This window comes from Acomys minous (genome assembly GCF_964271855.1).
Source record: "Acomys minous genome assembly, chromosome: 8".
Lineage (NCBI taxonomy): Eukaryota > Metazoa > Chordata > Mammalia > Rodentia > Muridae > Acomys > Acomys minous.
In genome coordinates, this window is record NC_140489.1 from 41298194 (window position 1) to 41323645 (window position 25452).

The following is a 25452-nucleotide window of genomic DNA, read 5'->3' on the forward strand; positions in this document are numbered from 1 at the left end:
GTGCTGGGATTAAAGGTGTGCACCGACACCACCTGGCAAAACACAGCTCATGAGCCACTGAGATGCCTCCCACTTTCCCCGACTCGTATCTCTGTTCAGGGTTCCCCCACGCCCTGGCCTGGCTCTGCTTGCTCCAGCTGACTTATGCATCTGTTTTCGGATATTGCATCCTGCAAGAGGCCCTCCCCATCCAATCATCCAACTCCAACAACTCCGCTAAAGGCTAACGGGGAGGATGGTTTCCTTCCTAAGTTTCAGTAACTGACTCTTATTTGTTTAATGTATTAATTAATGTGTCTCTCCATCCCCAGCTAAAGGATCTATGAGAACAGAGGCCATATCTACATTTGATTCTTTCTTGCCTATTTAACCATTTTTTTTAAACTGAAGGGACAAAAACACGAATTCAAATTAGATTTTAAAACTAGGAATATGGGGTTTGGTTTTTTGTTGTTGTTGTTGTTAATATCAATAACTTGTGAATAATGAAGTACCTCGAAAGAAACTAAGGCGCTATCAATCTGGCAGCTACTGATTCGCCAATGGGTAGAAACAATGGAATTGGAGTTGGGTGGGGCCGTAAGTCAGTAGAGGTTTGAAAGAAATCCTGGCAGAATCCAAAACCCACAATAGCTCAGCAAAGGTCAGAGAGCTCGTGACTATATTTAAGACTCTGAAAGGTCATGGGGTAAAGAAAACCTATTTGAATTGTTTAGTTCTTATTTAGACTCCCAACTTTCTACCTATGCAGCCCCTTATGCAAAACATTGGGGCACAGTCTGGAGTGCCAGGCTAAGAAAAAAGGATGCCCCAGTTCCTGACCCATCTCTCTGGCCTTCAGTTCCCTAGCATGACATGTAAGGATTAGGGCAGACACTTTCTTTTTGGCTTTTGAGACGGGGTCCCTTGTAGACCAGGCTGTCTTCCGACTCACTGTGTGGCTGAAGCTGCCCTTGAATTCCTGACTCTCCTCATCCACCTCCCAAGTACGCGTATTATAAGCACGCATCACCATTCCTAATGGAGAGAGACACTGTATGCGGTTTCTTTGATGCCTAAGGATTAGGCCTTTGGAGCATGTTCTCACATTCACACTGCTGATGGATGTGCTGGGGAGATCACTGGTCCTGGGAAAGAATAAACCCTGGCTTGGGAAAAACTTCTCTAAGACAAGGAGGATGATGTTAATAAGGGCCAGAAGTCTGCTTGGAAGATGGAGTGGACATAAACCCCAAGAATGGATTCTGTCATTCCCATATGCATACACACCGTGAGTGTGTGTGTGTGTGTGTGTGTGTGTGTGTGTGTGTGTGTGTGTATGTGTGTGTGTGTGTGAGTGTATGTGTGTGTGTTTGTGTAGGCTACACCCTCCCACTAAGGTACCAGAATAAACAGCTGACGAGACCTCAATCCCTATTGTATTGAACGCTACACCATTCATTACATGTTCTTTCCTTCCCTCTCAGCTTACCCAGCTGCTTGCTTACCCACACCTGTGTGATCATCCGTCTTCCAGGATTTATATACACATGCTTCTTATTCATCAAATTACAAATGCTCAGAATTTTTTTTTTTTGAAAAGAACTGAAAACCAATTATACGCAGTGACAAGAAAGTTAAAAAAAATTACAGACAAAAGGTTTCGGGTGTTTCGAAGCAATTATGTCGCATAGATTGCAACTTAAGAAGAAGAATGGGACAAGAAAGATCATACCAATTAAGCAGAAATGTCACTCTAATTGTTTTTGAAAACTAATAAATTAGGAATGCATGATCTCCCTTGTTTTCATTCACTCTCATTTCCTTTTGATAATACATGAAGTCCTGAGAGATCAGACAGTCCTCACTTTTTACCACCTCTTGTTTGTTCATTCACTTGACCTTTACATGAGTGGGGTGGGCAGTTCCGTCTCTGCACATCTAGCAATGCTTAGAAATCGCATTTATACAACTATGTAGCATGCCTTCCTTTTTTTTTTTTTTGCCTCTAAGCCTGCCTTAATCACACCAATGTTAAGACAAAGTTGATCAATGGCCCCAATCTAAAATATCTTGTTCTATCTAAATAAAATTGAGCAATGGATTCAGATACATGCCATCACAGTGACTGCTCGAAAGCACAGCTATGCTTTCAATAAAACTCAAATCAATGCTATTTACTAAAGGAAAATATTTACTACCCAGGACTACAAATGAGAAAAGAGAGCCAGAGCCAGAAAGTGACAGAGAGAGTAGAAGGAAGGGGGAGTAGAAGGAATAATTAAAAAAAAAAAAAAAAAAGGATTTAAAAGATTTAAAAATTCTTCCAGAGACTATTTAAAATAATCTGTCAAGGGGCTGGAGAGCTGAACCAGTGGCTAAGAGAGCTGTCGCTCTACTGTGATGAGCCGAGTCTGGATCCCAACACCTTCATCATTTGGATCTCAAACCCCTGTAACTCCACTTCAGGGGAGTCTGCATCCATAGGCACATACCTGCACATACAGCACACACAGAGACGCACATACACATACATAATAAAAATAAGTCCTAAGAAAGTCTGATGAATTTGGCCTGTAAAACAAACAGTAATGTTTAGTACTACATTTAGAGCTATGAAAATTGTATCCTCACATTCTACCAGAACAAATGGCACAAAAAATAGGTATCAATAAATATTTTACATCTATCTATCTATCTATCTATCTATCTATCTATCTATCTATCTATCTGAGAGAGACTGCGGATGTGCCACAGTATGCACGTGGAGTCAGAAGACAACTTTCAGAAGTCAGTTCCTATCAGATTTGGTGGCTAGCAGCTTTACCCATCAAGACATTTCACTGGCACTCAATAAATGTGTATAATGAATTAAGAGCTTACATTTGTTACAGTAGGTATTTTGCTGTTTGCCTTTGTCTTGTGAGATAGGCTCTCACTATATTGCCTATTGGAATATCCAGGACTGTTAGGTTCAGCCACACCCTCCAGCATTATTATCACAGTTTTAGGTCAATCAGCTTTATCATGAAATAAACTGCTCCTTCACGTGCCCTGTGTGTTCATTATACTGAGGCACCTACCCACCTATTCACACTGAGTTGTGGCATGTGCTTCATTACACCCAGATCCTCTTTGTCTACCAATAGATTTGACCTTTGATCTCTTTCACCAGTGCTATTGTTCAACCTTGACACTGCTCTTAACTACACAGTACAATAGTAAATATAATGAAAGGATGGCCAGCACTGGTAGTATAAAAAAATACAAAATGCAGACGCAGAAAATGTCACATCACAAAAGAGGAAAGCATGTTGCTACAGCATTACCACCAGTTTGCTGAAATCCTGACTTGTGAAAATTACTCAAACTCTGGTGCTGGAGAGTTTTATGTCACCTTGACATAAGCTCAAGACATCTGAAAGGACGGAACCTCAATTGAAAAAATGCTTCCATAAGATCCAGATGTAAGGCATTTTCTTAATTAGTGATGGAGGCGGGAGGACCCACTCCATTGCAAGTAGAGCCTTCTCTTGGCTCCAGGTGGTCCTGGGTTCGTTAAGAAAGCAGGCTGAGCAAGCCAGGAAGAGCAAGCCAGGAAGCAGCACCCTCCATGGCCTCTGCATTAGATCCTGCCTCTAGGCTCCTGTCCTGCTTGAGTTCTTGTTCTGGCTTCCTTTAGTGATGGACTCCAGTGTGAATATGTAAGCCAAATTAAACCTTTCCTCCCCACCTTGCTTTTGGTCCTGGTGTTTCATCACAACAAGAGAAACCCTAAGTAAGATAAAGTCTTAGGTTCTTCTAACTACTATGAAAACCAAAGCAAAACCAACAGACTTCAGTGAACTGTCATAAATACTCAGTAATTCTTATCATTTAAGATTAAATTTAATAAATAAATTAATTAATTAACTAAATTAAAAGCCATTTTGGAATGACAATTTTTTTCTGCAGTTTTCTATATATTCTATTGAACTTGGGTGTCATAGTAACAATGGGACTGAGAAATTTGTTTACAGGTCATTAGGAACTAACCCCCTTCAGCAATGCCATGTGTTTACTCTCAACAGGGTTCAGAGCACTGCACAGTATTAGGACTGGAGATTGAATCCTGGAACTCATGTAACAAGCTGGGTGGGTTGTGCAGCCCTTTAGCCAGGGTGCTGTGAGGCAGAGATGGGAGGATCTCTGAGACTTGCGGGATTCCACCCTGGATGGGAAAATGGAAGGCCCACATTCAGGAAAAGGCCATGCATCAAAATCAAAGGGATAAATGGAGACGGATAGAGGCCTTCCGTGTACATGCAGAGAGGTACACACTTGCACACTACACACACACACGTATATCTGAATATATACATATATTCAGGATACACACACATACATATGCATGCACACATAAAAAAACATAAATAAACAAACTTCTTAAAAGTGTAGCTACATAACGTTTTAAAAAAGAAGAAAGAGCTACAGGAAACCACACTTCTTCCTTCTCTTTGAGGAAATTCAGGAGCCTGAGTACTGGTGTTTTCTCACTAATGGCCCAGCAGCATCCCAGGTGTATTTGCACTACAGCATTAACAAAAGAAGAGAAAGAAGCCTATTCCTTTGCAACAGTCTCTGATTTCACTTACAAAACTGACCAGATTGGGGTGGTGGGGGAAGCTCTTGGATATATTTTTTTCTTTAACTGGGGAAATGGCTAAAGCACATTTTCTTTTCTTTTGCCTTTTCTAATTTGCCTTTGTGCTCTTGACCCAAGAAACTGTATCTGATTACACTTCGGCGAGAATAATCAACCTAAATTGATGAGTGACATTTGAACAGTAATATTTCACCACAGAAATCTGGACCATTTTCTGAGGGCTCTTTTGACAAGTGAGCTTCATAAATAGCCAGTCCTTTGAGGACTTAATTAGGCCATCAGAACGCTTGATTTGAGACTGTTTTCAAAGAGGCACACCTCTTTACTCCCAGCCTCGGTGTCCGGGGAGCGCAATCACAGCACTTACCGTGTTTGTTTCCCAGTTTCCCCCTGACTTTCCCACTGCTGCTGACTCCTGAGTGGGCTCGGGCTCAGCAAAAGTGGCCAGCGTCTCTCCACCTGGCAGAGAACACTTTGCATGTTTTTCTGTCGAGCCTTTGGATTTAAGGACGTTGTTGAGACCGTTTTCAGCCTCCCGCTTGGCAGCTTCGAGTCTGTTTTCCAAATCCTTTTGTTTACTCTTAAGTGATTTTATGTCATCTTTAATAATCTTCTGCCCCAGTGAAGATGTGTTTTGCTTGATGGATTTTGCTAATGTGGAAGCCTTCTTCAGTGCGCCGCCTTGGAAACGGAGCCTACTCTCCAGCTCCTAGGAGTAGAACAAACACTGTTATAAAAAAAAAGTATCGCCATTCAGGGCTCTGGAGAGTTTGTTGACTTTTTTGTAAATCACAAAGTATTCTGTTCTCACTAATAAAAAAAAAACTTTTTATTTTAAGAAAGTGTCAGTACTTCAATGAAGAAACTTTGGGGAACACTGAAAGCCACTGTACTATCCAACATCAAATTACCCAATAGATTTCACAAGAACCAGGAAGTTTGCAGTAAATAATGAGGAAAATGTTCAAAGCATAGTTTGTAAAGCACAGGAAACGCTCAGTAGGCATTTGTTGGGCATATTTCACTTAAGATACAGCCTCCTGAGCTGGAAAGATGGCTCAGTGGTTAAAAACACTGACTGTTCTTCCAAAGGACCTGAGATTAGTTCCTAGCACCCCACGTGGCTGCTCACAATGTCTGTAACTTCAGTCCCAGGAGATCCAACTCCCTCTTCTGGCCTCTATGGGTATTGCACATACAGGGTACACAGACACACACAGGCTAGACAGCCACACATAAAATAAAAATTGGTAAATTGTCAGGTGTGGTGGCATATGCCTTTAATCCCAGCCCTAGAAAGGCAGAAGCAGGTGTATCTCTGTGAGTTCAAGGCCAGCCTGGTCCATGTAACAAGTTCTAGGCCGGCTGGAGCTACATGGTGAGATTCCGTCTCAAATAAACAAGAAAGATTCACATTTTTTCCAAACTCAAACCCTGAATGAGTACCTGCACCATGGAAAGTATCAAAAAGGATTGCAGAGCCATTTGCAATGCCCATATCAATCTAATGCTCGTGTTTAAAATCAGAAGCTAATTCTATACAGGGCACCACTCGGGCCTGCTGCATTGATTGCATAAGCAGCGAGAAAGCAGAGGTGTTTTCAGACACAGATTAGGGCACTGATCCTCACCAGAGGGTGCTAGTCGCTGCAGGACAAAGAGGGAAGGAGATTTTTATAGGCTCTACCAGAATGAAAGTTGGCAAGGCAAAGTTTATACAATTCCCATTCACCCATGATGGAGAATGCAAACTGGTACATTTCTCCAAGGTCATGCCATCTGCCTTCATCCCATGGCTTCTCAGAATCCTCTGGAGTTACATTGTTTCTGAAGTGAAGACAACAAGGAGGAGCTACAAGCTGATCATAAGTAGAGTCTGCTCTCCTGAGGGCCCACCGAATCACTGTGCAAACAGCTTCCCCAGTGGACGTGACCACTAGAGAAACATGTCCCCATTTTGTTCCTAACCTGCTGAGAGCTTTCTAACTAGCACTCAAATTTCCGTGATCAACGAACGGTACTGACTTGCCTTCAGTCAAAGGTAATGAAAAGTCAAGTTGTCAAGAGTATCGATCCCCCCATCCCCCCCAACCCCAAATATTGTGCATTATGTTTGACATTACTCAATACCTGTAATTTCTGCATTCTGTCCTCAACTATTATTTGGTCCTCAGATCCATCACAAAGACTGGCAAAGTCCTTGGAGATATCACCCAATGTGGTGTTCAGGTCCATGAGGCAAACCTGATAGGTACTGTGTTCTTGAACATGGCTCTCTAATTTTTGCACAGAATCCTGAAAATACAACCATTGACAATTAACAAATTACTTAAGCTTTTTTCACTCAAGAAGTAATTATATCGTTCACCCAGACTTACTCTATAACGTTTCACATTGAAACAAGAATAACTGGCCCAGACACATGTCACCATGAAGTCTCCACCTCCCAATAAAAATGACATAATAAAACATGTGCTCTTAGCATGCTTTCTTGCCTTAATTTCCTTCCTCAAGACAATGTGTTTTGTCAAGAGAGTTACAAAACTAAATGACTACAAACTGTATCACTAAATCACTAAAATAATAAGTAAGGTTTTATTTTATTTGTTGCTTTAAAACAAAGAATTTGCATCTCAGAATGTGAGAGCTCCTGACTCCAGGATCCCTTCCTAAGAATAAAATGCAAATTTGTGTTAGGGAAAAGGAATCATAACTCAAAAGTTATCTTCAGATTATCTTCCTGGGCTAAGGAAGAAAGAGGACCACACCTTATGAGACACCAGTGAGAAGTAACCTACAGAAGATCCATCCCAGCAGGATTCTGTTATGACAAGGGGACAATTTTTATCCCAACACACTCTATTGCAGATTGCGTGGGAAGATCTAGGGGAGGAACATGACAACTGATAGGAATTATTACTCTGGATGAAGCGATGGATGAGTCGGTGGGTAAACAATAGATGATGAGTAAGTTTAGTGGGTGGGTGGATGAGTGGATGCATCTGTTGACAGATGGGTAAATTGGACAAGTGGGTTGAGTGGATGGATAGATAGGTGGGTAGGTGGGTGGATGGATGGATGGATGGATGGATGGATGGATGGATGGATGGATGGGGATGGGTGAGTAATGCTCACTCAGCCATCTTCATAGAGACTCCTAAGGAATGTTAAGCTCTCTGACTACTGAGGAGGGGGAATTTCAACAAGAGGATGCCAATACCATAATCAAGACACAATAGCTTCCTCTCGCACAAGTGATTAGGGGAGGTTCCTGCCTTCTTGAGAGTCAGCATTCTCATGAAAAACTGAAACCCACTGAAAGCTTTGATTTCAGCATCCGTGCACTAGTTCTGCGTAAGGAGCCTGTGTCCTGCCTGTCCGTCTCAGCAGGCACCTGTCTCACCTGGAGCTGCTGCAGAAGGGTTTCATGCAGGTGTTTTATTTCCAGCCACGGCTCCTCACTGAAGCTTGGATTTTTAGTGCACTCCAGGAGGTAACTGCCTTGAGATCTTAGCTCCTCTAGCAAGGATGTCAAATCTTGGGTTTTCTGGAGGAACTTCTTACAAATCTTTAACTGGGCCTGCTTCTCCTGCAGCCCGGGTTGTAGAGCAAAGCCTGCTTCCTGCTGCCTTTTCAGTTCTGTGAGCATCAGCCTCAGGTCCTCTTTACTCTGCAGATACTTCTCTCCTTCTAATACAAGCTTTTCCTGGTGGCTAAAATGTTGAAGAAGTTGTTTAGAAAAGAAATGACAGTAAGTGAAATGAACAGGCATTTTGCATGCTCGATTCCAGCATACACTATTTATAAGTGGCATTAAAATAATAAAAATGCACATTATTTCCAGAGACCCCATTTAACTCTCAAACTCTTTAAACAGCACTAAGCTTAATTCAGAAACTATTTGAGTATTACCAAGGGATAATTTTTGTTATATAATTAATAATATTTGCTATAAAATAATGTTTTAATTTTTAACTAGTCCCAGCAATGTTTATTATACTTCAGTATACTATAAAGCCCTATTTTACACTTACATAAAATTAAAACAAGTGGTGCTGGAGAGAGGGGGTGGGGAGAGTCAGGTCAGTAAAGCGTCTGCCTTGCAAGCACGAAGACCTGAGTTCAATCACTAGAACCAATGTTAAAAAAAAATATTCAGGTGTGGTAGCACAAACGTCAAACCACTGTGCCACTGTGCCACTGGCCAGCCAGCCTAACCTACTTGACAACTCCAGACCAGTGAGAAACCCTGTCTCAAAAACAAAGTAGACATGCCCAAGACCACCATCTGAAGTTGACCTCTGGCCTCTACCCGTATGGATGCATGTATGGATAAACATACACACAAAAACCACACACACACACACACAAAGCATTTGTCTTGGATTCAATTCCAAATAAGAAACGTACTATTGTAGATATGATAGTACCTGAAGCTTAGAAACCAGACCAGGGAAAGGGGCAGAAAGATTCTAAGAGCCAGTGGTCAAGTAGGGCCAAACGAAATAGCTTCTTCTGGGCATGACAAGACCCCTACACTCTTGAGCTGGTGACAGCTGTGGCTGCCAGCACAGGACCAACACAGGACGTAGTCTAGCATAAAATGGGGAGGGGCTTATGATCCCCACCCCTAACTGAAGAGTTCTTGACAGGTAATGGTTGTTAGGAAGGGAGAGTCAGTTTTCTTTCATGGTGTCGTTCACTCCAGCAGGTGAGCACAAAATGGACTCTGAAGCTATTATTTTTTTAAAGGGAAAGAAGGGGGGGGGACAAAATTGAGAAAGAATGGGCAGGTAAGGAGTGGATCTGGGAGGAAGTGGGGAGGCATAGGAGGTGAATATGATCTAACTATGTTGCATAAAAATCTTCAAAGAATTAATAAAATATTATGTGGTGTTTTAAATTAAAAGATATGATATGAAGACTCTTCACAAGAGAAACTAGCAGCGCGGCTTAGAGGGTAAAGGTGCTTGCAGCCAAGCTTGATGACTCAAGTTCAATTCCCAGGATCCCAGCGCAGCTTAGAGGGTAAAGGTGCTTGCAGCCAAGCTTGATGACTCAAGTTCAATTCCCAGGATCCCTGGCTGCAAAGGGTCCTTTAACCTCCACATGTGTGTTTTGGGGATACACATACACACACACAGCATTTATAACAAAAAGAGAATCTTCACCAGAAATACGTTTATCGGACTCAGCCAATGTTTATCAACATTTAGACACGGGAATTTCTTTTCATTATTCCACTGTCTTACCATATGGATGCTGTTAGGGGAAGGCTTTATTTAGCACAGGAGCACAGAGGGAAGAGAGAATCTGTTGCTAAGAGCCCCCTCGGGTCAGTGCATCAGCCACACCCTAAACAGGGCACAGAGACTGGCAGGCCATCCCTTAGCTCTCCGGGAGAACTGCTCCACTGTGAGCACCCCTCAAAGGCTCCTCACCAGACCCAGGCAGCAGGAAAAAACACTTGTCATATGTTCACTAGGCGAGGAAACCAGAGAGCCTTTACCTTAGATATGTGCTGGCCAGGTGAAGCGTGCTGTCCCACTGGTTGCTGAGCTCTGTCAGGGTCTCCTGAGCCAGCGGGGCCTCACAGTGCTCAGCTTGCCTCGTTACCTTCTGGATTTTGGCATCGCCTTCGGGCTTCAGTGCAATGATTTCCTGAAATGACAAGGGTTCTATAGCTTCTTCTGAACTACTTCCGGATAGCAGATCCGAAATCCTCTTGTCAGGCTTATACCATGATGCTAACTGTAGAGTCTATTTCACAATAACCCTTTCATTTTCTATATACTCCAAAGACAATGACACACACACCCCGCCCTTCATAGTATATACAGTTGATTCTTAGTAAAGAAGTGTTGGTTTAAACTAACTGCATTCTTGTTCACCCCTGATTTTCAAAGCCTCCTTCCTTCCGGGCCACTTCTTAACGCTGACCTGAAGAGTCAGAAGTGACAACTTGAACAGACGCTTTTACATATCTAAGAAGAGGCTCATGGCTTCCCACAGGAAAAGGGTCCTTCTTGTCAGCTCTCCCCCCCCCCAGGGCTAGTTCCCTGTTCTCTTTCCCATCTGTTAAAACTGAGTTTCTTGTCTTGGGAGCAACCACTCAGGACTCATACTGCTGAAACAGTGTGTGAAGACGTATCCCAGTGACTGAGCACTCGCGCTTAGCAACCCTTGTACCTCACGACCCCTCATCGCTCCTTCCTGCAATGATGCCAGCACAGATGTGGTTCCGGTACACACCTGCACTGCTTGCTCTCCCTGCAGTTTTTAACACATCACGTTTAGTGACTCTCGGATGAAGAGGCAGCTCTAGAGAACCCCTCCCCCTCCCCCCTCCCCACTGTGTAGGTAGTAATGCTTTATGAGCACAGCTACCTGTTCCCAACGCCCCCCTCAACTCCTGCCCGCCACATGCTGAGTCTTCAGCTCTCCTGACAAGGATGACCTCGAATCCTGCCAGACTCCCGCCTGCTGCGCTCTAGCTAATGCCTTTAATTTCTTCTACCTGCTACAAGGGATGGTAAATAACTGGCCATCACCCTCTCGGAAGAGGAGGACATACTTTTTCTCTTTCACATGCATTAAATAATTTTAGATTCATCACCACCCTTCTTTTTTGTAAGCTCAGCAATTTGAATTTCTTCACCCATCCCACAGTGATCTTATTTTCTATTAGGAGAGAAATCTTTGCAGTTTTCCTCTGAAGCTTTTCAAAATGAGAGTTCACTCTGACCTCTCAAATTTGGTTTCCACGGTTATACCTTTATTTTTTGGATTCTTTCTTCGAGTGGCATTTTGCCTTCTGATGAATTCAACGCCATAAGGGACTCTTTAATCTCTTTTATCCAGTGAATTACATCATGTGTGAGATCATTAAAGCTCTGGTCTTCAGCAGGTGGCAACTTATCCTCTTCCTCAATTTCATGTAATTGTCTCAATAAAGTCTGGTATCTATCAATCAAATGTGTGGCTTCTTTGATTGTCTCTTCCCCCTCAGTAAGCCCATAGTCCTTCAGAGAGGCATGCAGCTGGCCCACGGTCTCGAACTGCTCCCTGTAATTTCCAAATACCATTGACAGTTTATTGGAGCTCAGTGGAGAAAGCGCACTCCCAAATGATACATTTCTATCCAGACTGCCATACCTCTTCCTGGTTAACGCTTGGTAAAACACATCCGTTCCTTCTCCTGACCCTTCCATTTCTTTCCAATTCTCTTCTTGATTAGTCAACCACTTATTCAGGCTTCTGCAATCATCTTGCAGCCTACAAGACCAATTCACAGCTTAGAGTAGAATATAAGAAAAGATGACTTGGCCGAAAATAGGATGGTGATATGTCAACTAGATTTTTACTGCTTATTAAAACAGGAACAACTTTTGTTTGCTCCATATCCGAACTTAAATAATTATTGCCTATATGGCAGTAGAATTGATGAAGGAAAAAAACAAAAACAACAACAACAAAAAAAAAAATGCAGGAAATTGACAGACCAAGAAATGACGTTTGGCCTCTTCTCTGAACCATTGCCATTTCAGATAACTCAAAGAGCCCCCTAAAGTTTTATATTCCCAGCATAGAACCTAGATTAAGAAGTTACAGTCAGTGTGTGGGAAGTCCAGCTTAAAGGCAGAACGTTTCCTGTGAGGCTTTAGATTTTATACCAATGGGAGGAGGTGCAGGAGGCTGGAGAAACGGCTCAGCAGTTAGGAGCACTGTTGCTCTTTCAAAGGATCCGGGTTGAGTTCCAAACACACACAAGGCAGCTCACAACCATCTATATCCCCGTTTCCTGGGGATCTAACATTCTTTTCTAACCCTCATAGGCACCAGGCACACATGTGGTACACAAGCATACATGTAGGCAATCACTCATGCATATAAAATAAGTATTTTTAAAGGAATATTTCCATATGAGTGAGTTCCAAAGCCTTGGAATTACAATGACAGCAAATCAAAATTATTTAAAAACAAATTGTGCCTGTATTGAAATGCATGTACAGACTTTGTCCTTTCTTGTCCACAGTCTTTAAACATATAATATAACAACTATTTACATAGCTTTACATTACATCAGTTATTATAAGTAATCTACAGACGATTTCAATAAAGTATACGGAAGAATGTTCATCAAATATTGCTAAAGCCATGCAATTTATAGAAAGACGGGGACACCCACAGGGGCCCCTTGAACCAGCTCCCAAGAGATGGCGAGCAACAGCTGTACCTATTTCACTTGGAGAACCAGTATGTGTTGAATAGCCCAGCATATGTAGCATATGGAAATCACTACCAAAATATCCTTGGAAGACGCTATTTATTTCCCACCTCAGTAGCTGCTGAAGGGAGTTATTCAGTTCCCTTGCTCGGGCCTGGCATACGGATTCCATGTTTTCTAATTCCAGCCCCTGACTCCTGAGCCAGCTGTCAAGCTCTTTCACAGGAGCTTTGGGTAGGAGCATCTGCACGTGATGTAGAACGGTCTCCACTTGCTGTATTTTGCTAGTTCCTCCACCAAGAGTCAGGAAGTCCTTAAGAAACACACAAAGTCAGTCACATCTAAGTGAAGTCAGAATGTGTCTGCCACCCCCTTTGGGCTAGGAAGACGTGGCTGACTCCAATGATAGATCATTTCCAATAGCTCTAGAATGTAGGGATGGGTGTGTGTGTGTGTGTGCGTGTGCGTGTGTGTGTGTGCGTGTGTGTGTGTGTGTGTTTGCATTTGCATTTTCATCTGCCTTTTTGGGGTCTACAGCAAGCAAAAATAATGCAATATTACTCCTATGGTCGCATAGGAACGAGACGGAGAAAGCTAAAGCCTCCTATCTTGGCAATGTTTCAATCATCATAAATACTTTCTTCATCCTCCTCCTGGCAACCCGTATGTGCACTGAACAGACTATTCTTCATTTACCTTTGCCCAGATTCCCCCATCCCGGGGCTCATGTTTCAAGGTCTGGGCATCAATCTCTGAGGCCCTTGAAATGAGCAAAACAAAATAAAGCAAAAAAAAAAAAAAAAAAAAGTGAGCATCAGTGATGTCACGATACATTCTGAAACCCGGTGTTGATGACCAATTAAATATAGAGAGCAATGATGTGTCTGTTTTGTGTAAACTCCTGTCCAAGCACACAGGACCTCAATTGAGGGAACTGGGGCCCCATCAAGCAATATATTAAACAGAACAGTAATAGTCACATGGAAGACCATGTACAGGGTGTATGAAAACACTACATTATTTTGTACAAAAGACTTGAATATCCATGGATGTTGATATCCCTGGGGCTGGGGCAGAACGAAGTGGCTGGATATACAGACAAGCTTAAGAACACAAGGTATCATCTAAACAAAGCCAGAAGCCCCAGCTATTGGGGTCAGAGAAGAAAGTGGGTGACTTGCTTAAACACAAGGGCCTCAGGGTCAGCCCATGTCATGCAGTGAGACTTCTCTCAAAAGTTTTAGTCTTGATAAGGTTTGGCATGTGTATCTTACAGAAAGTTTCTGCAGCTTTTGTTCCATGCTCTGTTTTGTTTCCGGCGGCTCAAAACACTCCTGGAGACTCATTTTGATGCTGCTCAACCAGTCGTTAAAGTTCTTACACTGCTCTGTAGAAGAAAAAGGAAAAAAAGCTCTATGTATTCAAGTAGGAATTCATAGACCTTGATACCCGAGAGATGAGAAACCTGTTTCCCCCAGCAGTGAGCAAAGCCCTCCATGTTCTGAAACCCAGGGCTGAGGACCAGTTGAGTATAGAGGTCAATATGGTGTATTGTTGTACAAACACCTTTCTAAACACACAGGACATCCAAAGGCATTGGCAGGGCAGCATGCTCACCAGCATACCCTCAGACACACTGACCACACAGCCTCGGCAACCATGGACTACAGATTTGGGGCTTGAACGGATATTATTTATACCAGGCAGTAACAGTTACCCCAAAGGATTTACCAGAATATTTATTATTCCTTTAAGCATGGTCTGTGCAAGCTACCTGGAAGTCGGGTTTATATATCAGCCTTTGGGACCACAGTGCTGTTAGCATATTCGTATTTCAAGACTGACAGAAGCAAAGCTCAAGACACACCACACTCACCGTTCAAGAACGTGGCAAAGTGATCTTGCAAAGCGCTCTTTTTGGTGTTAAATAAGTCGCTGACACTTGCGTACTGTCTTTTCAGTTCAGAGAGCTCCGGAGTGAGGCACCCTATCTGGTTCTCGAGGACCGTCATGCTGTGCTTCTGCTGGAAGATCTGCTGCTCGATTTCCTGCACCCAGGATAAGCCACAGTCACTGCATCCTCATCCGGCTCACTTCCCCCAACCAACGGCTCGTACTATTGTTGTGTCTGTGTGCACATGTAGGTACTGGAGGATACAATGTGTGCAAGTGGTGGTGGGGGTGGAAGCCAGCAGTCAACCTGTGATGTCTTCCTTGACTATTCTGCACATTCTTGTTATTATTTACTTTTATTGAGATCACTGACTTTGGGGCTCCCTGATTGGCTAGGTTAGCTGGGCCGCCAAGTCCCTCTAGGGATCTGCACTCGGATCTTTCTGCTACTGACAAGCGAGCCATCTCCTGGGCTTCAGAGATTTTCATTATTTTATAAGCCCAGACAATTTTCAATTGAGTGACTTTGCTTTCTATTTCATAGTCAGTTTATAGTACAATGCAATTTACTCTCTTTTTTTACACTTACTTATTTGATGTGTGTGCGTTGTGCCATTGTGTGCATGTGAAATGCCCTGTGGGTTAAAGGGTTAAAGTTCACTCAGGTCATCAGGCTTGGAGCACTTGCTGAGTTACCTCACTGGTGCACAATATGTTTTTTCTGACACTCCCCCACCAGCCCCAGCTCCCCAGAAATCAGCTTCCTGCCTCTATTTTCACGAACTACAGTAGGCCAAGATCCCCAAAACCAAGTGGTAGAGCTATCTCAGTAGCAGGGGCACCTGCCTAACCCAAACCAGGTTTGAACACTAGTACCCACCAAAAAAGTATATTTTAAAGTAATAAAAAAAAAAAGAATGTGAAAACAGGTCTGGACACAGGAGATGGGCAACAGGGCAGTACCTCAAGCTTCGTGAAGATCTCCAGGCTATCGGAGGGAGACAGGGCGTTCAGGAGGGACTCGGTCATCCCCATCTGGGTCTTGGCCTGGTCCAGATCTTCTCTCAGCTCAGCTGTGTTTCCACTGGGCGCACAGCTATTGCATTCTCCTGTGACGTACTTCTGTATATTTTTCATCTTGCTTAGGACAGAAGACTCCATGACCTGAAACCACAAGACGTATAACCAACCCCCGTGGTGAGGAGGCCTGGTTCAGCACACCTCGGGGAGCTGGCTGCTACAGATGAGCGGACAGCACTTCATTTCGGGGTGAAACACAGTCTTGTCACCTCGTTCTATATCATCACTGCCTCAAAAGAAACAAGAATGAAGGCTGGGTGTGATGGCCCACACCTTTAGTCCCTGCACTTCTGAGGCAGGGGCAGGCAGATCTCAGAGGCTAGCCTGGGCTCCAGAATAAGTTCCAGGTCAGTGATGTTACACAGAGAAACATTGTCTCAAAAAATAAAAACTGAACGAACAAAAAGAAACAAGAACTATACTAAAAAAAACAGAAATTGACATTTTCTAACCGGAAGCCCTTCTTCCCAAATAAATTGTACCTGCCATGCAAACGGAAGTGTTAAGGCACTCAGGGGAGAAAGCCTGTTTCCAAACACATAAATGATATTAACATGTAGAGAGAGCATTAAATAGCCTTGTTCTGTTTAGAGACTGCATCTTGCTACCTAGTCCACACTAGCCTCGAACTCATGATCTGGCCCTCCCCAACCCCTCCCCCACCTCAGCCTCCCAAGGGTTGGGATTTCAGGCACGCACCACGTCACTGGCTACCACTCATTACTTTCATGTGTTCGGCAGGAGGTGTGAGCACTTTGTAGACAGACTGAAGACAATTAAGTAGCTTGGCCAGGATCATGAACCCAGCAGGCTGTACAGACAAGGTGCCCTCCACAAGGCCTGGCTAACAACCCTTCCTTCCTCCAAACGGAACTGAGAGAAAGCTCTTGACACTTCAGGAAATTCCTCTCTCTAGGATCACTCAAGACCTGTTCTCCTCCTACACACACATAGGAAACCACTGCTCCTTTATGTGGGAACGCAGCCACCATATCTCCTCCGCACTTGTAAGAAAGGCTTGTAAGAAAGCAAACAGAGGGAAGAGTCCTCACCCTGTACGGGGACCACACAACTGCCAAGGCCGGCTCTTAAGTTCTAACTGAGTGCAAATAGGCAATCATTCAAATTTCACTTTCTATTTGAATTTAGACTTATGGATTATGGATGCTATTTTGGAAGGTAGAGGGAATCTTCCACTGAGACTTGAATCCAAGTTCCCCGTACCTGTAATTCAAGTGGCTTCTCATTACTCTGAAGCAGCAACTGTATGTCAGACACTCTTCTGGAAAATTCTGAAGCTTGCTCTTCGTGGACTTTTAGCTCTTCCTAAAATACAAGTTGTTTGTTTGCTTATTTGTTTTAAAGAGAGAATATCTTTGTTTCATCTTACTTTCAGATACCTACAATTATTATTGTTGATGCATAGAAACTTGAAGGTACCCATGAATTTCTCCCAATCCTTTGCTTCCATAACGGTTCAGAGAGTAACAAACCCAAATGCCTGAGGGATGAGCCAACGACAGGCAAGGGAGCATTTTCCTTTCAAGACAACAGCTAGAGTAAGGCTTGTGCCATGAGGCTGGGTTAGGGGCTGAAAAGCATGGCTGATGGCTTGGCTACGCATATACAAATTCTGAATGAGCAGCCAGACGCTTGGAACCTGGCCCGCAGGCTGGCCGTTTACAATTCGTGACTTCACATTTTCAAGTAACCTATAATTTAAGACACATCTAAAAGAGTCTTAGAGAGGACTCATTTGATAACTATCCTAATGGTCCAGGAAAATGGAAATCAACCTCCCATTTTAAAAATTCTTCCCAACATGCAGAGAAATACACAAATTAAAAATTGAATAAAATGCAAGAATATGGGAGATACACATATTTTTTTAGATTAACTGAATCACACTTGACTGCCAGTGTTTAGATGTTTTCTGATCTAGGCACATGCAGATTAATGACATTAAATAAATAAGCAATTAGAAAGAGTCCCCAACTGTTGTGTAGAAATTGTACTCCGAGTCTCGAGCATGCTAGAGAAGCGCCCAACCTCTGAGCTACACCCAGCAATGATAGAAACAATTCTTCCTACAATCAAAAGAGGTAACCAGACTTTTCCAAACGCCAAGCAGAGAGCATTGTTTGAAAACCAGCTTTCTTCTTGGTTTACTCTTTGCTCACCCAACGCCATTGTGTCCACAAAGCCCTTGGGTGCCTGTGAATCCCCAGGTGGACAGTAAAGGCAAACATCTGCCTGTATTTCACAGAGCAAGCAATAGAATTTGGAGCCCTCTCAGGGGATAGTGAAAGAAACACGTCATTTCACTGGAAGGTGTTCTACCCTGCTGCAACAAAGCAAACACAACATTGCAATGCCAGCAGCGTGTAGGCAAGGCATCTATCTGTCTGGGTTGAGTTACCGTCAGCTTTTCTCTGTCCTCCTCAGTCAGCTCATCGGACTCCACTTTCCCAAGGACCTTTTCAGTCCACTCGTCAATGCTGTTTTTTAAGTTGAAAAGTTTGTCCCACAAGGCCAGTGCTCGCCCAAGATTTTCGCCATATTCTTCCGTCTTCTCATTTATCTACAACCGATTATAAACAGAAAATAAGGGGCACAGGAATAGAGAACATTTTTTTCGTTCACTTGTTTTTGAAATAAAATCTATTTTTAAAGTAGTTCATTTGTTCAATTTTTCAACAACAAAAAAAGAACTTTCATATATCATGTTGTCATCTTTTAAAAAATCTCAGCTGATTTGCTAAAGCATATATGTAATTTAAAGCAACTCTGGAAGATCACTGAGAGTTTGAGGCCAGCCTGGTACATAAGGCCTTGCCTCATAAAGGACATGGCAGCACATGGCTCTGATCCAGGCCCTGAGGAGATGGAGACAGGAGTCTCAGTGCAAGTCTGAGGCTATCCTGGGCTTCATAGTAAGTTAAAACCTAGCCTGGGCTACATAGCAAGACTCTGTCTAAATAAACAAATAAAGGAATAAATAAATAAAATCATCAGATTAGTTATAGAAAATACAGAAAACTCTGAGTTTCTAATTCAGAAGAATCTCAAACTACTACAAACATACAGTGAAATTATCAAAAGTGCATGAAAGGCCACGTTGACTAACTTATTTTCAATATGTCGAGTACAATTTTTAAAGTTTTGCTTCTTTTTTCTTTTTTTTTTTTTGAGACCAAAAAAAAAAAAAAACCTTCACTGGCCTTGAACTCTATGTAGACCAGGCTGGCCTTGAACTTACAGAGGTCAACTTGCCTTTGACACCCAAGTGCTTATATTAACAGCATATATCACTGTGCCTGGTTCTTTTTGAGTTTTGAGACGAGCTCTCATGAAGCTTAGGCTGGCCTTCAGCTTGCTATCATTTCTTCACTACCTGCACACTACCACACCTGGCAGGCACACACATGCACACAATGCACACTACCGCACTTGGTAGGCACACACATACACAATGCACATTACCACACCTGGTAGGCACACACACACAATGCATACTACCACACCTGGTAGGCACACACACACACAATCTGGAAGACCAAAATCCCATGTGTTAGTAATGTCTAACTCTGAGAGGGAATTAATAAAAACAACAGCTTAAAATTTCAGTATCATAAGACTATTAAAGACATTATCCCTAAATACCAATGTGTTATGAAACAGAACTTTTAGTTAATTAACTGATCACATACATCAAGCCATCTATCCACAATGGCATTAGCCTCTTTTTCAAAAGGGGGTTCTTCAAAGGTTTTCATTTTATTTAGATGATATTGTAGGTTTTTACAAATCTGATTTATCTTGTCCACAACTTCTAAATGTTCACTGAATTCTTCTTTGACAGTTTCGATCTGTTAAAAAAAAAAAAAAGAGTGTTTTTGACATATCAAAACATACATGTACACATACAAAAAGTCACCTGAGAACAATTTTTTTTTAATTCAACCTAAAAAAAAAAATGGCCATAAGGGCCAGCAAGACTGATTAGTGGAGTAAAGGTCATCGCTCCCAGGCCAGCCTTGGGTTCAATCCCAGGGCCCCATGGTGAAAGGACAAATGGCTGCTCTTCCACAGTTACCCCTCACATATGCTCTGTGACATCCATGAGTGTAATTGCTCTGTTTTCCCAATGGACAATTGTTAGAATTCTATTATTTTAATGATAATCCTGAAACATGTACCTATTTTTTAAAATTCTCGTGTCAGAGGAAGTCCCAGCAGAAGAAAGTAGTACTATACTTGCTCCTGACTGCGCTGACACCTGTGTTTTGGCTGGAATTAAATGTTAGTTAAATCTTATCACTGGAGAAACTGAGCAAAGGGCATGAAGAGCACTTCATTATGACAAATAGCTCCATGGGAATGAAAAATTATCTTAACATTAGAAACTTAAATATTGAAATTAAAACCAGGCATGGTAGTACATGTTTATAATCCTAGCAATCAGGAGCCCGAAGTAGGAGAACTGCCAAGTTCAAGGCCACACTGGGTGACAAAGGGAGCTCTTATCTCCAAAATCCCAAAGCAAGGGGGTTGGAAAAACAGCTCAGTCAGTAAAAATGCTCGTCACTGTCCATTCCGTAGCCAGGAGGGCTTGAGTTTGAACCCCCAGCTCCAGTAATCTCAACACTCGAGAGACAGAGACAGATCCCTGAGTGATCAAAGAAGATACTGATGTTGACTTGTAGCCTCTACACACACACACACACACACACACACACACTCATGCATACACACATGCCAAAAGTAAAACAGGGAAAAAAATCTACAATCAAATAAATTCTTTATAGAGTGGAAAAACAGTAACTAGAAAGGCTTTTATTGTCTGACTGGAGGTTGGCTGATGTACATACAAAGCTACAATAAAAACTCAGGTTTTTATATCCTGTTCTTTACCTTTGTTCAGAGTTCTATAGTGGAATAGGGCACTGTGTGTGTGTGTGTCTGTGTGTGTGTGTGTGTCTGTCTGTCTGTCTGTCTGTCTGTCTGTCTGTGTGTCTATGTGTCTGTGTATATGCATATGTGTGCACAGATACACACTTTGGCTTTCTACATGCAAAGCACTTCCTGGCCACACCAGTACAAGCTGCCACTGGGTGAAAAAGAGAAAAGACAGTGGCCGCCTGGCGCATCAGGGAGAACTACGGGCTTTGTTCTGACCGTCTGCGGAGGGTAAGATGGAATGAGGCCCACGCTGATATCCCGAGAGCGTGAGAAACGCTCTCACTGTCTGCACCTGTCGGATGCTCTGTCTTTTATTGAGCAGAGGGGGAAAGCGGCACCATGTGTAGATAAACATCCAGCTGTCTAAGCTTTTGAATAGCAAGAGGCCCACAGAAGGACGTATGTCTACAAAGTACCACGAAGGCACGTAACTGACTGTGCAGACAGTATGTGAGTGCCACCAAATGAGTGAAAAGTTGTGTCACAGTCAGTTCTAAAATTTCCTTTATAAAGACAGTTAAAAAACAACAACAACTAAGAATTAAGTACCAACATCAGAAGATCCTGGATGGTAATGCATTTCTTTCTTTTTGTTATTGTTATTTGTTTGTTTAGAAATAAGGTTTCTCTGTGTAGCCCTGGCTGTCCCGGAACTCACTCTGTAGACCAGGCTGGCCTAGGACTCAGATACTGGCCTGCCTCTGCCTCCTGAGTTCTGGGATTAAAGGCGTGCGCCACCACCACCCAGTTTCATTATGTGTTTCTTAAAAGCTAGTTATTTTTTAATTTTATTTTTGAAGGGCTTTGAGAGTTGAATTTAGAACCTCATGAACCCTGGTCAAATAGCCTATCACTAAGCTACAACCTTGGTGATTATTAACCCTCTTGTAGCCCAATCCTTTACAGTGAAGGGGTCGGGCAAACTTAACTAGTTTGCCTAGATGCCTGTTCTCCTATATACAAACGGTGGGAGCTGGTTCTCTCCTGAGACTGAACTCTGATTGTCAAGCATGGTAGCAGGAACCTTAGTCTCTGAACCATCTTGCCAGCCCTCAGTTATTTTAAAACACCTAGTGGAAAGGTTTCCTAAAAGGCATTTTGCATTTTCTTTTTCTCACTAGTGCATTAAAAATGCCAGCTAGAGTTCAAACTCCACATGACGGATTAATACATGCTTGTCTCTTCCCTCCGCAAATGCTGAGAGGGGAAAGGGTACAAACCAGGTTCCGAGGGTGCGGAAGAGGAGAAATAACTTAGCTGAGAGATAAGTGGCAAAGATAGCAAGCTGGAAAGTGAGTGGTCAACAACTTAACAATCCAGGGAAAGCTGGAGCCTTAGCAGAGAAGAAAAGAGGCTGCGGGGGGCGGGGGGGGGGGGGGGGGGAAGGAAGCGGGCAAGAAATGGGAAAAGGCCAGGAGGAAGTAAGTCTGTTTGGGTCTCAGAATTTCAAAAAAGACTAAATAGTCCATCTAGGAGCCCATGAAAGAAGGCAGGCACAAACAGGACAGTCAATGACAGTTCTTAAAGAAACACTTGAGAATCACGGGCCCTACTCTATCTACCCGTATCCTGTCAGAGACGGGTGGCTGACTTTCTGAAGAGGCCCTGGACTTCTAGCTGTCACAGCTGGGGGCAGGACTAGGCTCTTGTTACAAGCATCAGAAAAGAGCCAGTCAAGCCAGTGTCCATACCTGGGCTCACCCGGCAGCAGGACGACTCCTCTGCATACAGGTGATGGGGGGAAATGTCCTCCCAAATCAGGTAAGTGACTGTTTTCCAGAAAGGAGGGTTTATAGGTATGGAGGCATGCAAAGGGTGTACAAGCTCCAAAGAGGAGCCACCGGTGGGTCACACAGAGGGTTGGACATCATGGCTGACACTCATTAAGATGCGGAGTAAGTAACTCTGCTGGGTGCTTGGCAGATTCGACCTTACCAAGTCAGGAAAAGGGCTGCTACCACCTAAGACAGGAGCCCACTGCAGGACTTAAGGCCAGGAAATGAATATGTCAAAGATTTATGTACACAAAGAGAAGATGAAAGACAGGAAGGGCTAGGGATCCGGTCAGCAGAGAAAGCAGGTACCCGGGTCCCTGTTGAACAAGGCAGAGACCTCATCCTGAAACAAGAGTACAAGGCAGGAGACTGGGGTCAGGAACACAAGGGTGGCTCTACGACTGGAACTCAAGACTGAACTAAGAACCAAGAAATCTGGGGGCTTCTTAAGTCCATTGGAAACTAGGACAGAATCCTTCTAGCTCTCAAGACAGTGAACCTCAGAGTTGCCTGTGCAGATGGAGATAGAAAACAGGCTCTGTAACTCCAGGTAGTGGCCTGCTTCGTGATCTTGGTGGCCTCTTTCAATTAAGTCTGATATGAGATCAGCCACACAGTCGCCATCTGAAGTTGGGGTAACTCATATCTCAACGGGGGTCCTTTAGTTGGGTCAGATCTGAGAAACAGTCTGAGAAAATGGGTCTCAGACACGGGCTATAACTGACATTCTTGGTGTCACTGTAAGATGGAGGCTGGTTCTTAAGTGACCCTTTAAAACATGGTTGAGTAGGCCTGGAAAATGTCTCAATGGTTAAGAGCACAGACTGCTCTTGCCGAGGACCCAGGTTCAGTTCCCGGCATCCACATGGTGGCTCACAGGCATCCACATGGTGGCTCACAACCATCCAGTTCCGGAGGGATCCAGTGTTTCTTCTGACCTCCTTGGGCGCCAGGCATGCACGTGGTACAAATGCATATACAGGCAGATAAAATATCCATATACATGACATAATAAAATCTTGACATTTTTAAATAAATAAAAACTTGTAAGGCTAATCCGGTTGATAGGTACCCTCCCCCCCATTGAGTTGCTCTCAAGAAATAGGGAGTTTAGGGGGCTAGAGAGATGGCTCAGCTGTTAAGAGCACTGGCTGTTCTTTCAGAGGACCCTAGTTCAATTCTCAGCATGCACATGGTGGCTCACAACTGCCTATAACTCAGAGTCCCGGGTATCCAACACCGTCTTCTAGCCTCCACAGGCTGTAGGTATACATGTGGCACAAAAACACACGTGCAGGCAAAACACCCACCCACATAAAAATAATTGCTTAAATGTAAATCTATTTAAAAAGAAATAGGAAGTTTAGTAAACCTACTTTCTAATAGTCAAATGGATCAAGAGAACTACATACATGCTTATCACAGCTTGACAGCCCTGTAGGGTAAACCTCATGAGCCGGTGGGAAAGGCATCATGCTGATGGACGGTCATCGAGTACATAATACGGCGTGTTCCTTTCTAACCATGCAAATTCATAGAAAATAATGACATCTAGTGTCCAAAAGATGCTGTTCTCCTTAGCATACGGAGCTGGGATTAGTGAAGCCATCAATACAGATGGGCGACTGGGGGATTTGGCGGGTACATCTTTATAGAAAATAAATGCAGAAACTGCAATGTCCTCCTTGTCTGTCATGAACAGAGATGGGGTCTCGGGCTCCTTTCCAGTGAGATCCCTGGGGCAAGGGTGCTTTACAGTCCTACAGAGGGGCAGCGGATGACTCTGGGCTCTGGCAGGCAGAGCCACAGTCCCAGTGCTAGAACCCACACCTAAGGAACCTGAAGCCAGTTTTGGATGCTGACTTCTGCTTATCTGTAGTGATAGATCAGATGACTTCCTAGAGATCTAATGAAACAGTCACCACTAAATTCTTTCATACCACGTTTCAAAGCTCTTTTTTTTTTTTTTTAAATAGCATCTCTTTAACGTCGGGCTCCCCGGCCGCATCCCCCCACTCAGGGCCTACCTCGGCTATCTTCTTCTTTACGTTGTCCTTTCCCATGTAGGAAGCTTGCTGGGAGATAATGCCTTCTTCTTTTTGAATCAAAGCTGTCAAGTTGTTTTTAAAGTTCTGATATTGCTTTAACAGCTCCAGAACACTTCCGCACTGATCAAGGCTATGGAGGAAGAGAGGAGGGAAAACAAGCTGAAAATAACACTGTACGACTCATAAGTGACAAAAGGACTTTTCTTTTCCACATGACTTGGTTACATTACCAATTATGATGATATAGCAAATAGACTGTATAAATAAATAATCACCAGATTTATGCCTTTACTAATTATGTTATCATGTTAGCACATGTAAGCTCCGAGGAGACATACAGGATTCACGACTTGACAGAACCAACATGTCCGCCTGTCAACCACAAGACCTGTTAGAAGATGGCCCCTCAATAGCATGAGATTATTTTAAATCAGATTATTGCACGGCCCATGCATGGGAGTATCTCCTCCACCCATTCACAGCTCAGTCCTCTTTTTAGAAAGTAAAACAGTCCAGCAAATATGGTTAACTTGGCTTCCAGTACAACTAGCTACTGATTAGTCCTAGGACTTTAAAGAATGCTCTATGGTCTATGACAATAGATTAGATCATCCGCCATGGACTGGTTTTACCATTGCTTCTATATACACGGGTTCTGTTCGCACACAGGGCGTGCTAAAGAGAAGGTAGAGAAAGGGCCATGAGACTTAAGGAGAGGTACTTGGTGGCCCAGGGATTTCCTACAGCAAACAGGTCATGTGCTTCCTGAAGGAGGCAGGGAGAGAAGCGGCCTTAGGCACAGAGGTGGGCACCGTCAGGAGGTGCCAGAACTCCATGTGACAG

At 43.3% G+C, this 25452-nt stretch overlaps 1 protein-coding gene across 5 annotated transcripts in view; it reads right to left on the minus strand.

The window, feature by feature from the left end:
• Window positions 1-25452, minus strand: part of SYNE2 (spectrin repeat containing nuclear envelope protein 2) — a 311925-nt gene that overhangs the window by 160200 nt on the left and 126273 nt on the right. For all 5 annotated transcript variants that reach the window (XM_084791617.1, XM_084791618.1, XM_084791619.1 and 2 more), the window contains exons 32-45: window positions 24589-24739; window positions 19535-19693; window positions 18244-18405; window positions 17049-17150; window positions 15708-15908; window positions 14728-14899; window positions 14126-14238; window positions 12962-13164; window positions 11780-11899; window positions 11398-11689; window positions 10134-10285; window positions 8028-8337; window positions 6755-6919; window positions 4992-5333 (exon numbers count right to left, since the gene is read on the minus strand). In XM_084791617.1, coding sequence (XP_084647743.1) covers window positions 4992-5333; window positions 6755-6919; window positions 8028-8337; window positions 10134-10285; window positions 11398-11689; window positions 11780-11899; window positions 12962-13164; window positions 14126-14238; window positions 14728-14899; window positions 15708-15908; window positions 17049-17150; window positions 18244-18405; window positions 19535-19693; window positions 24589-24739 — 2644 coding nt within the window. The remainder of the gene's footprint in view (window positions 1-4991; window positions 5334-6754; window positions 6920-8027; window positions 8338-10133; window positions 10286-11397; window positions 11690-11779; window positions 11900-12961; window positions 13165-14125; window positions 14239-14727; window positions 14900-15707; window positions 15909-17048; window positions 17151-18243; window positions 18406-19534; window positions 19694-24588; window positions 24740-25452) is intronic.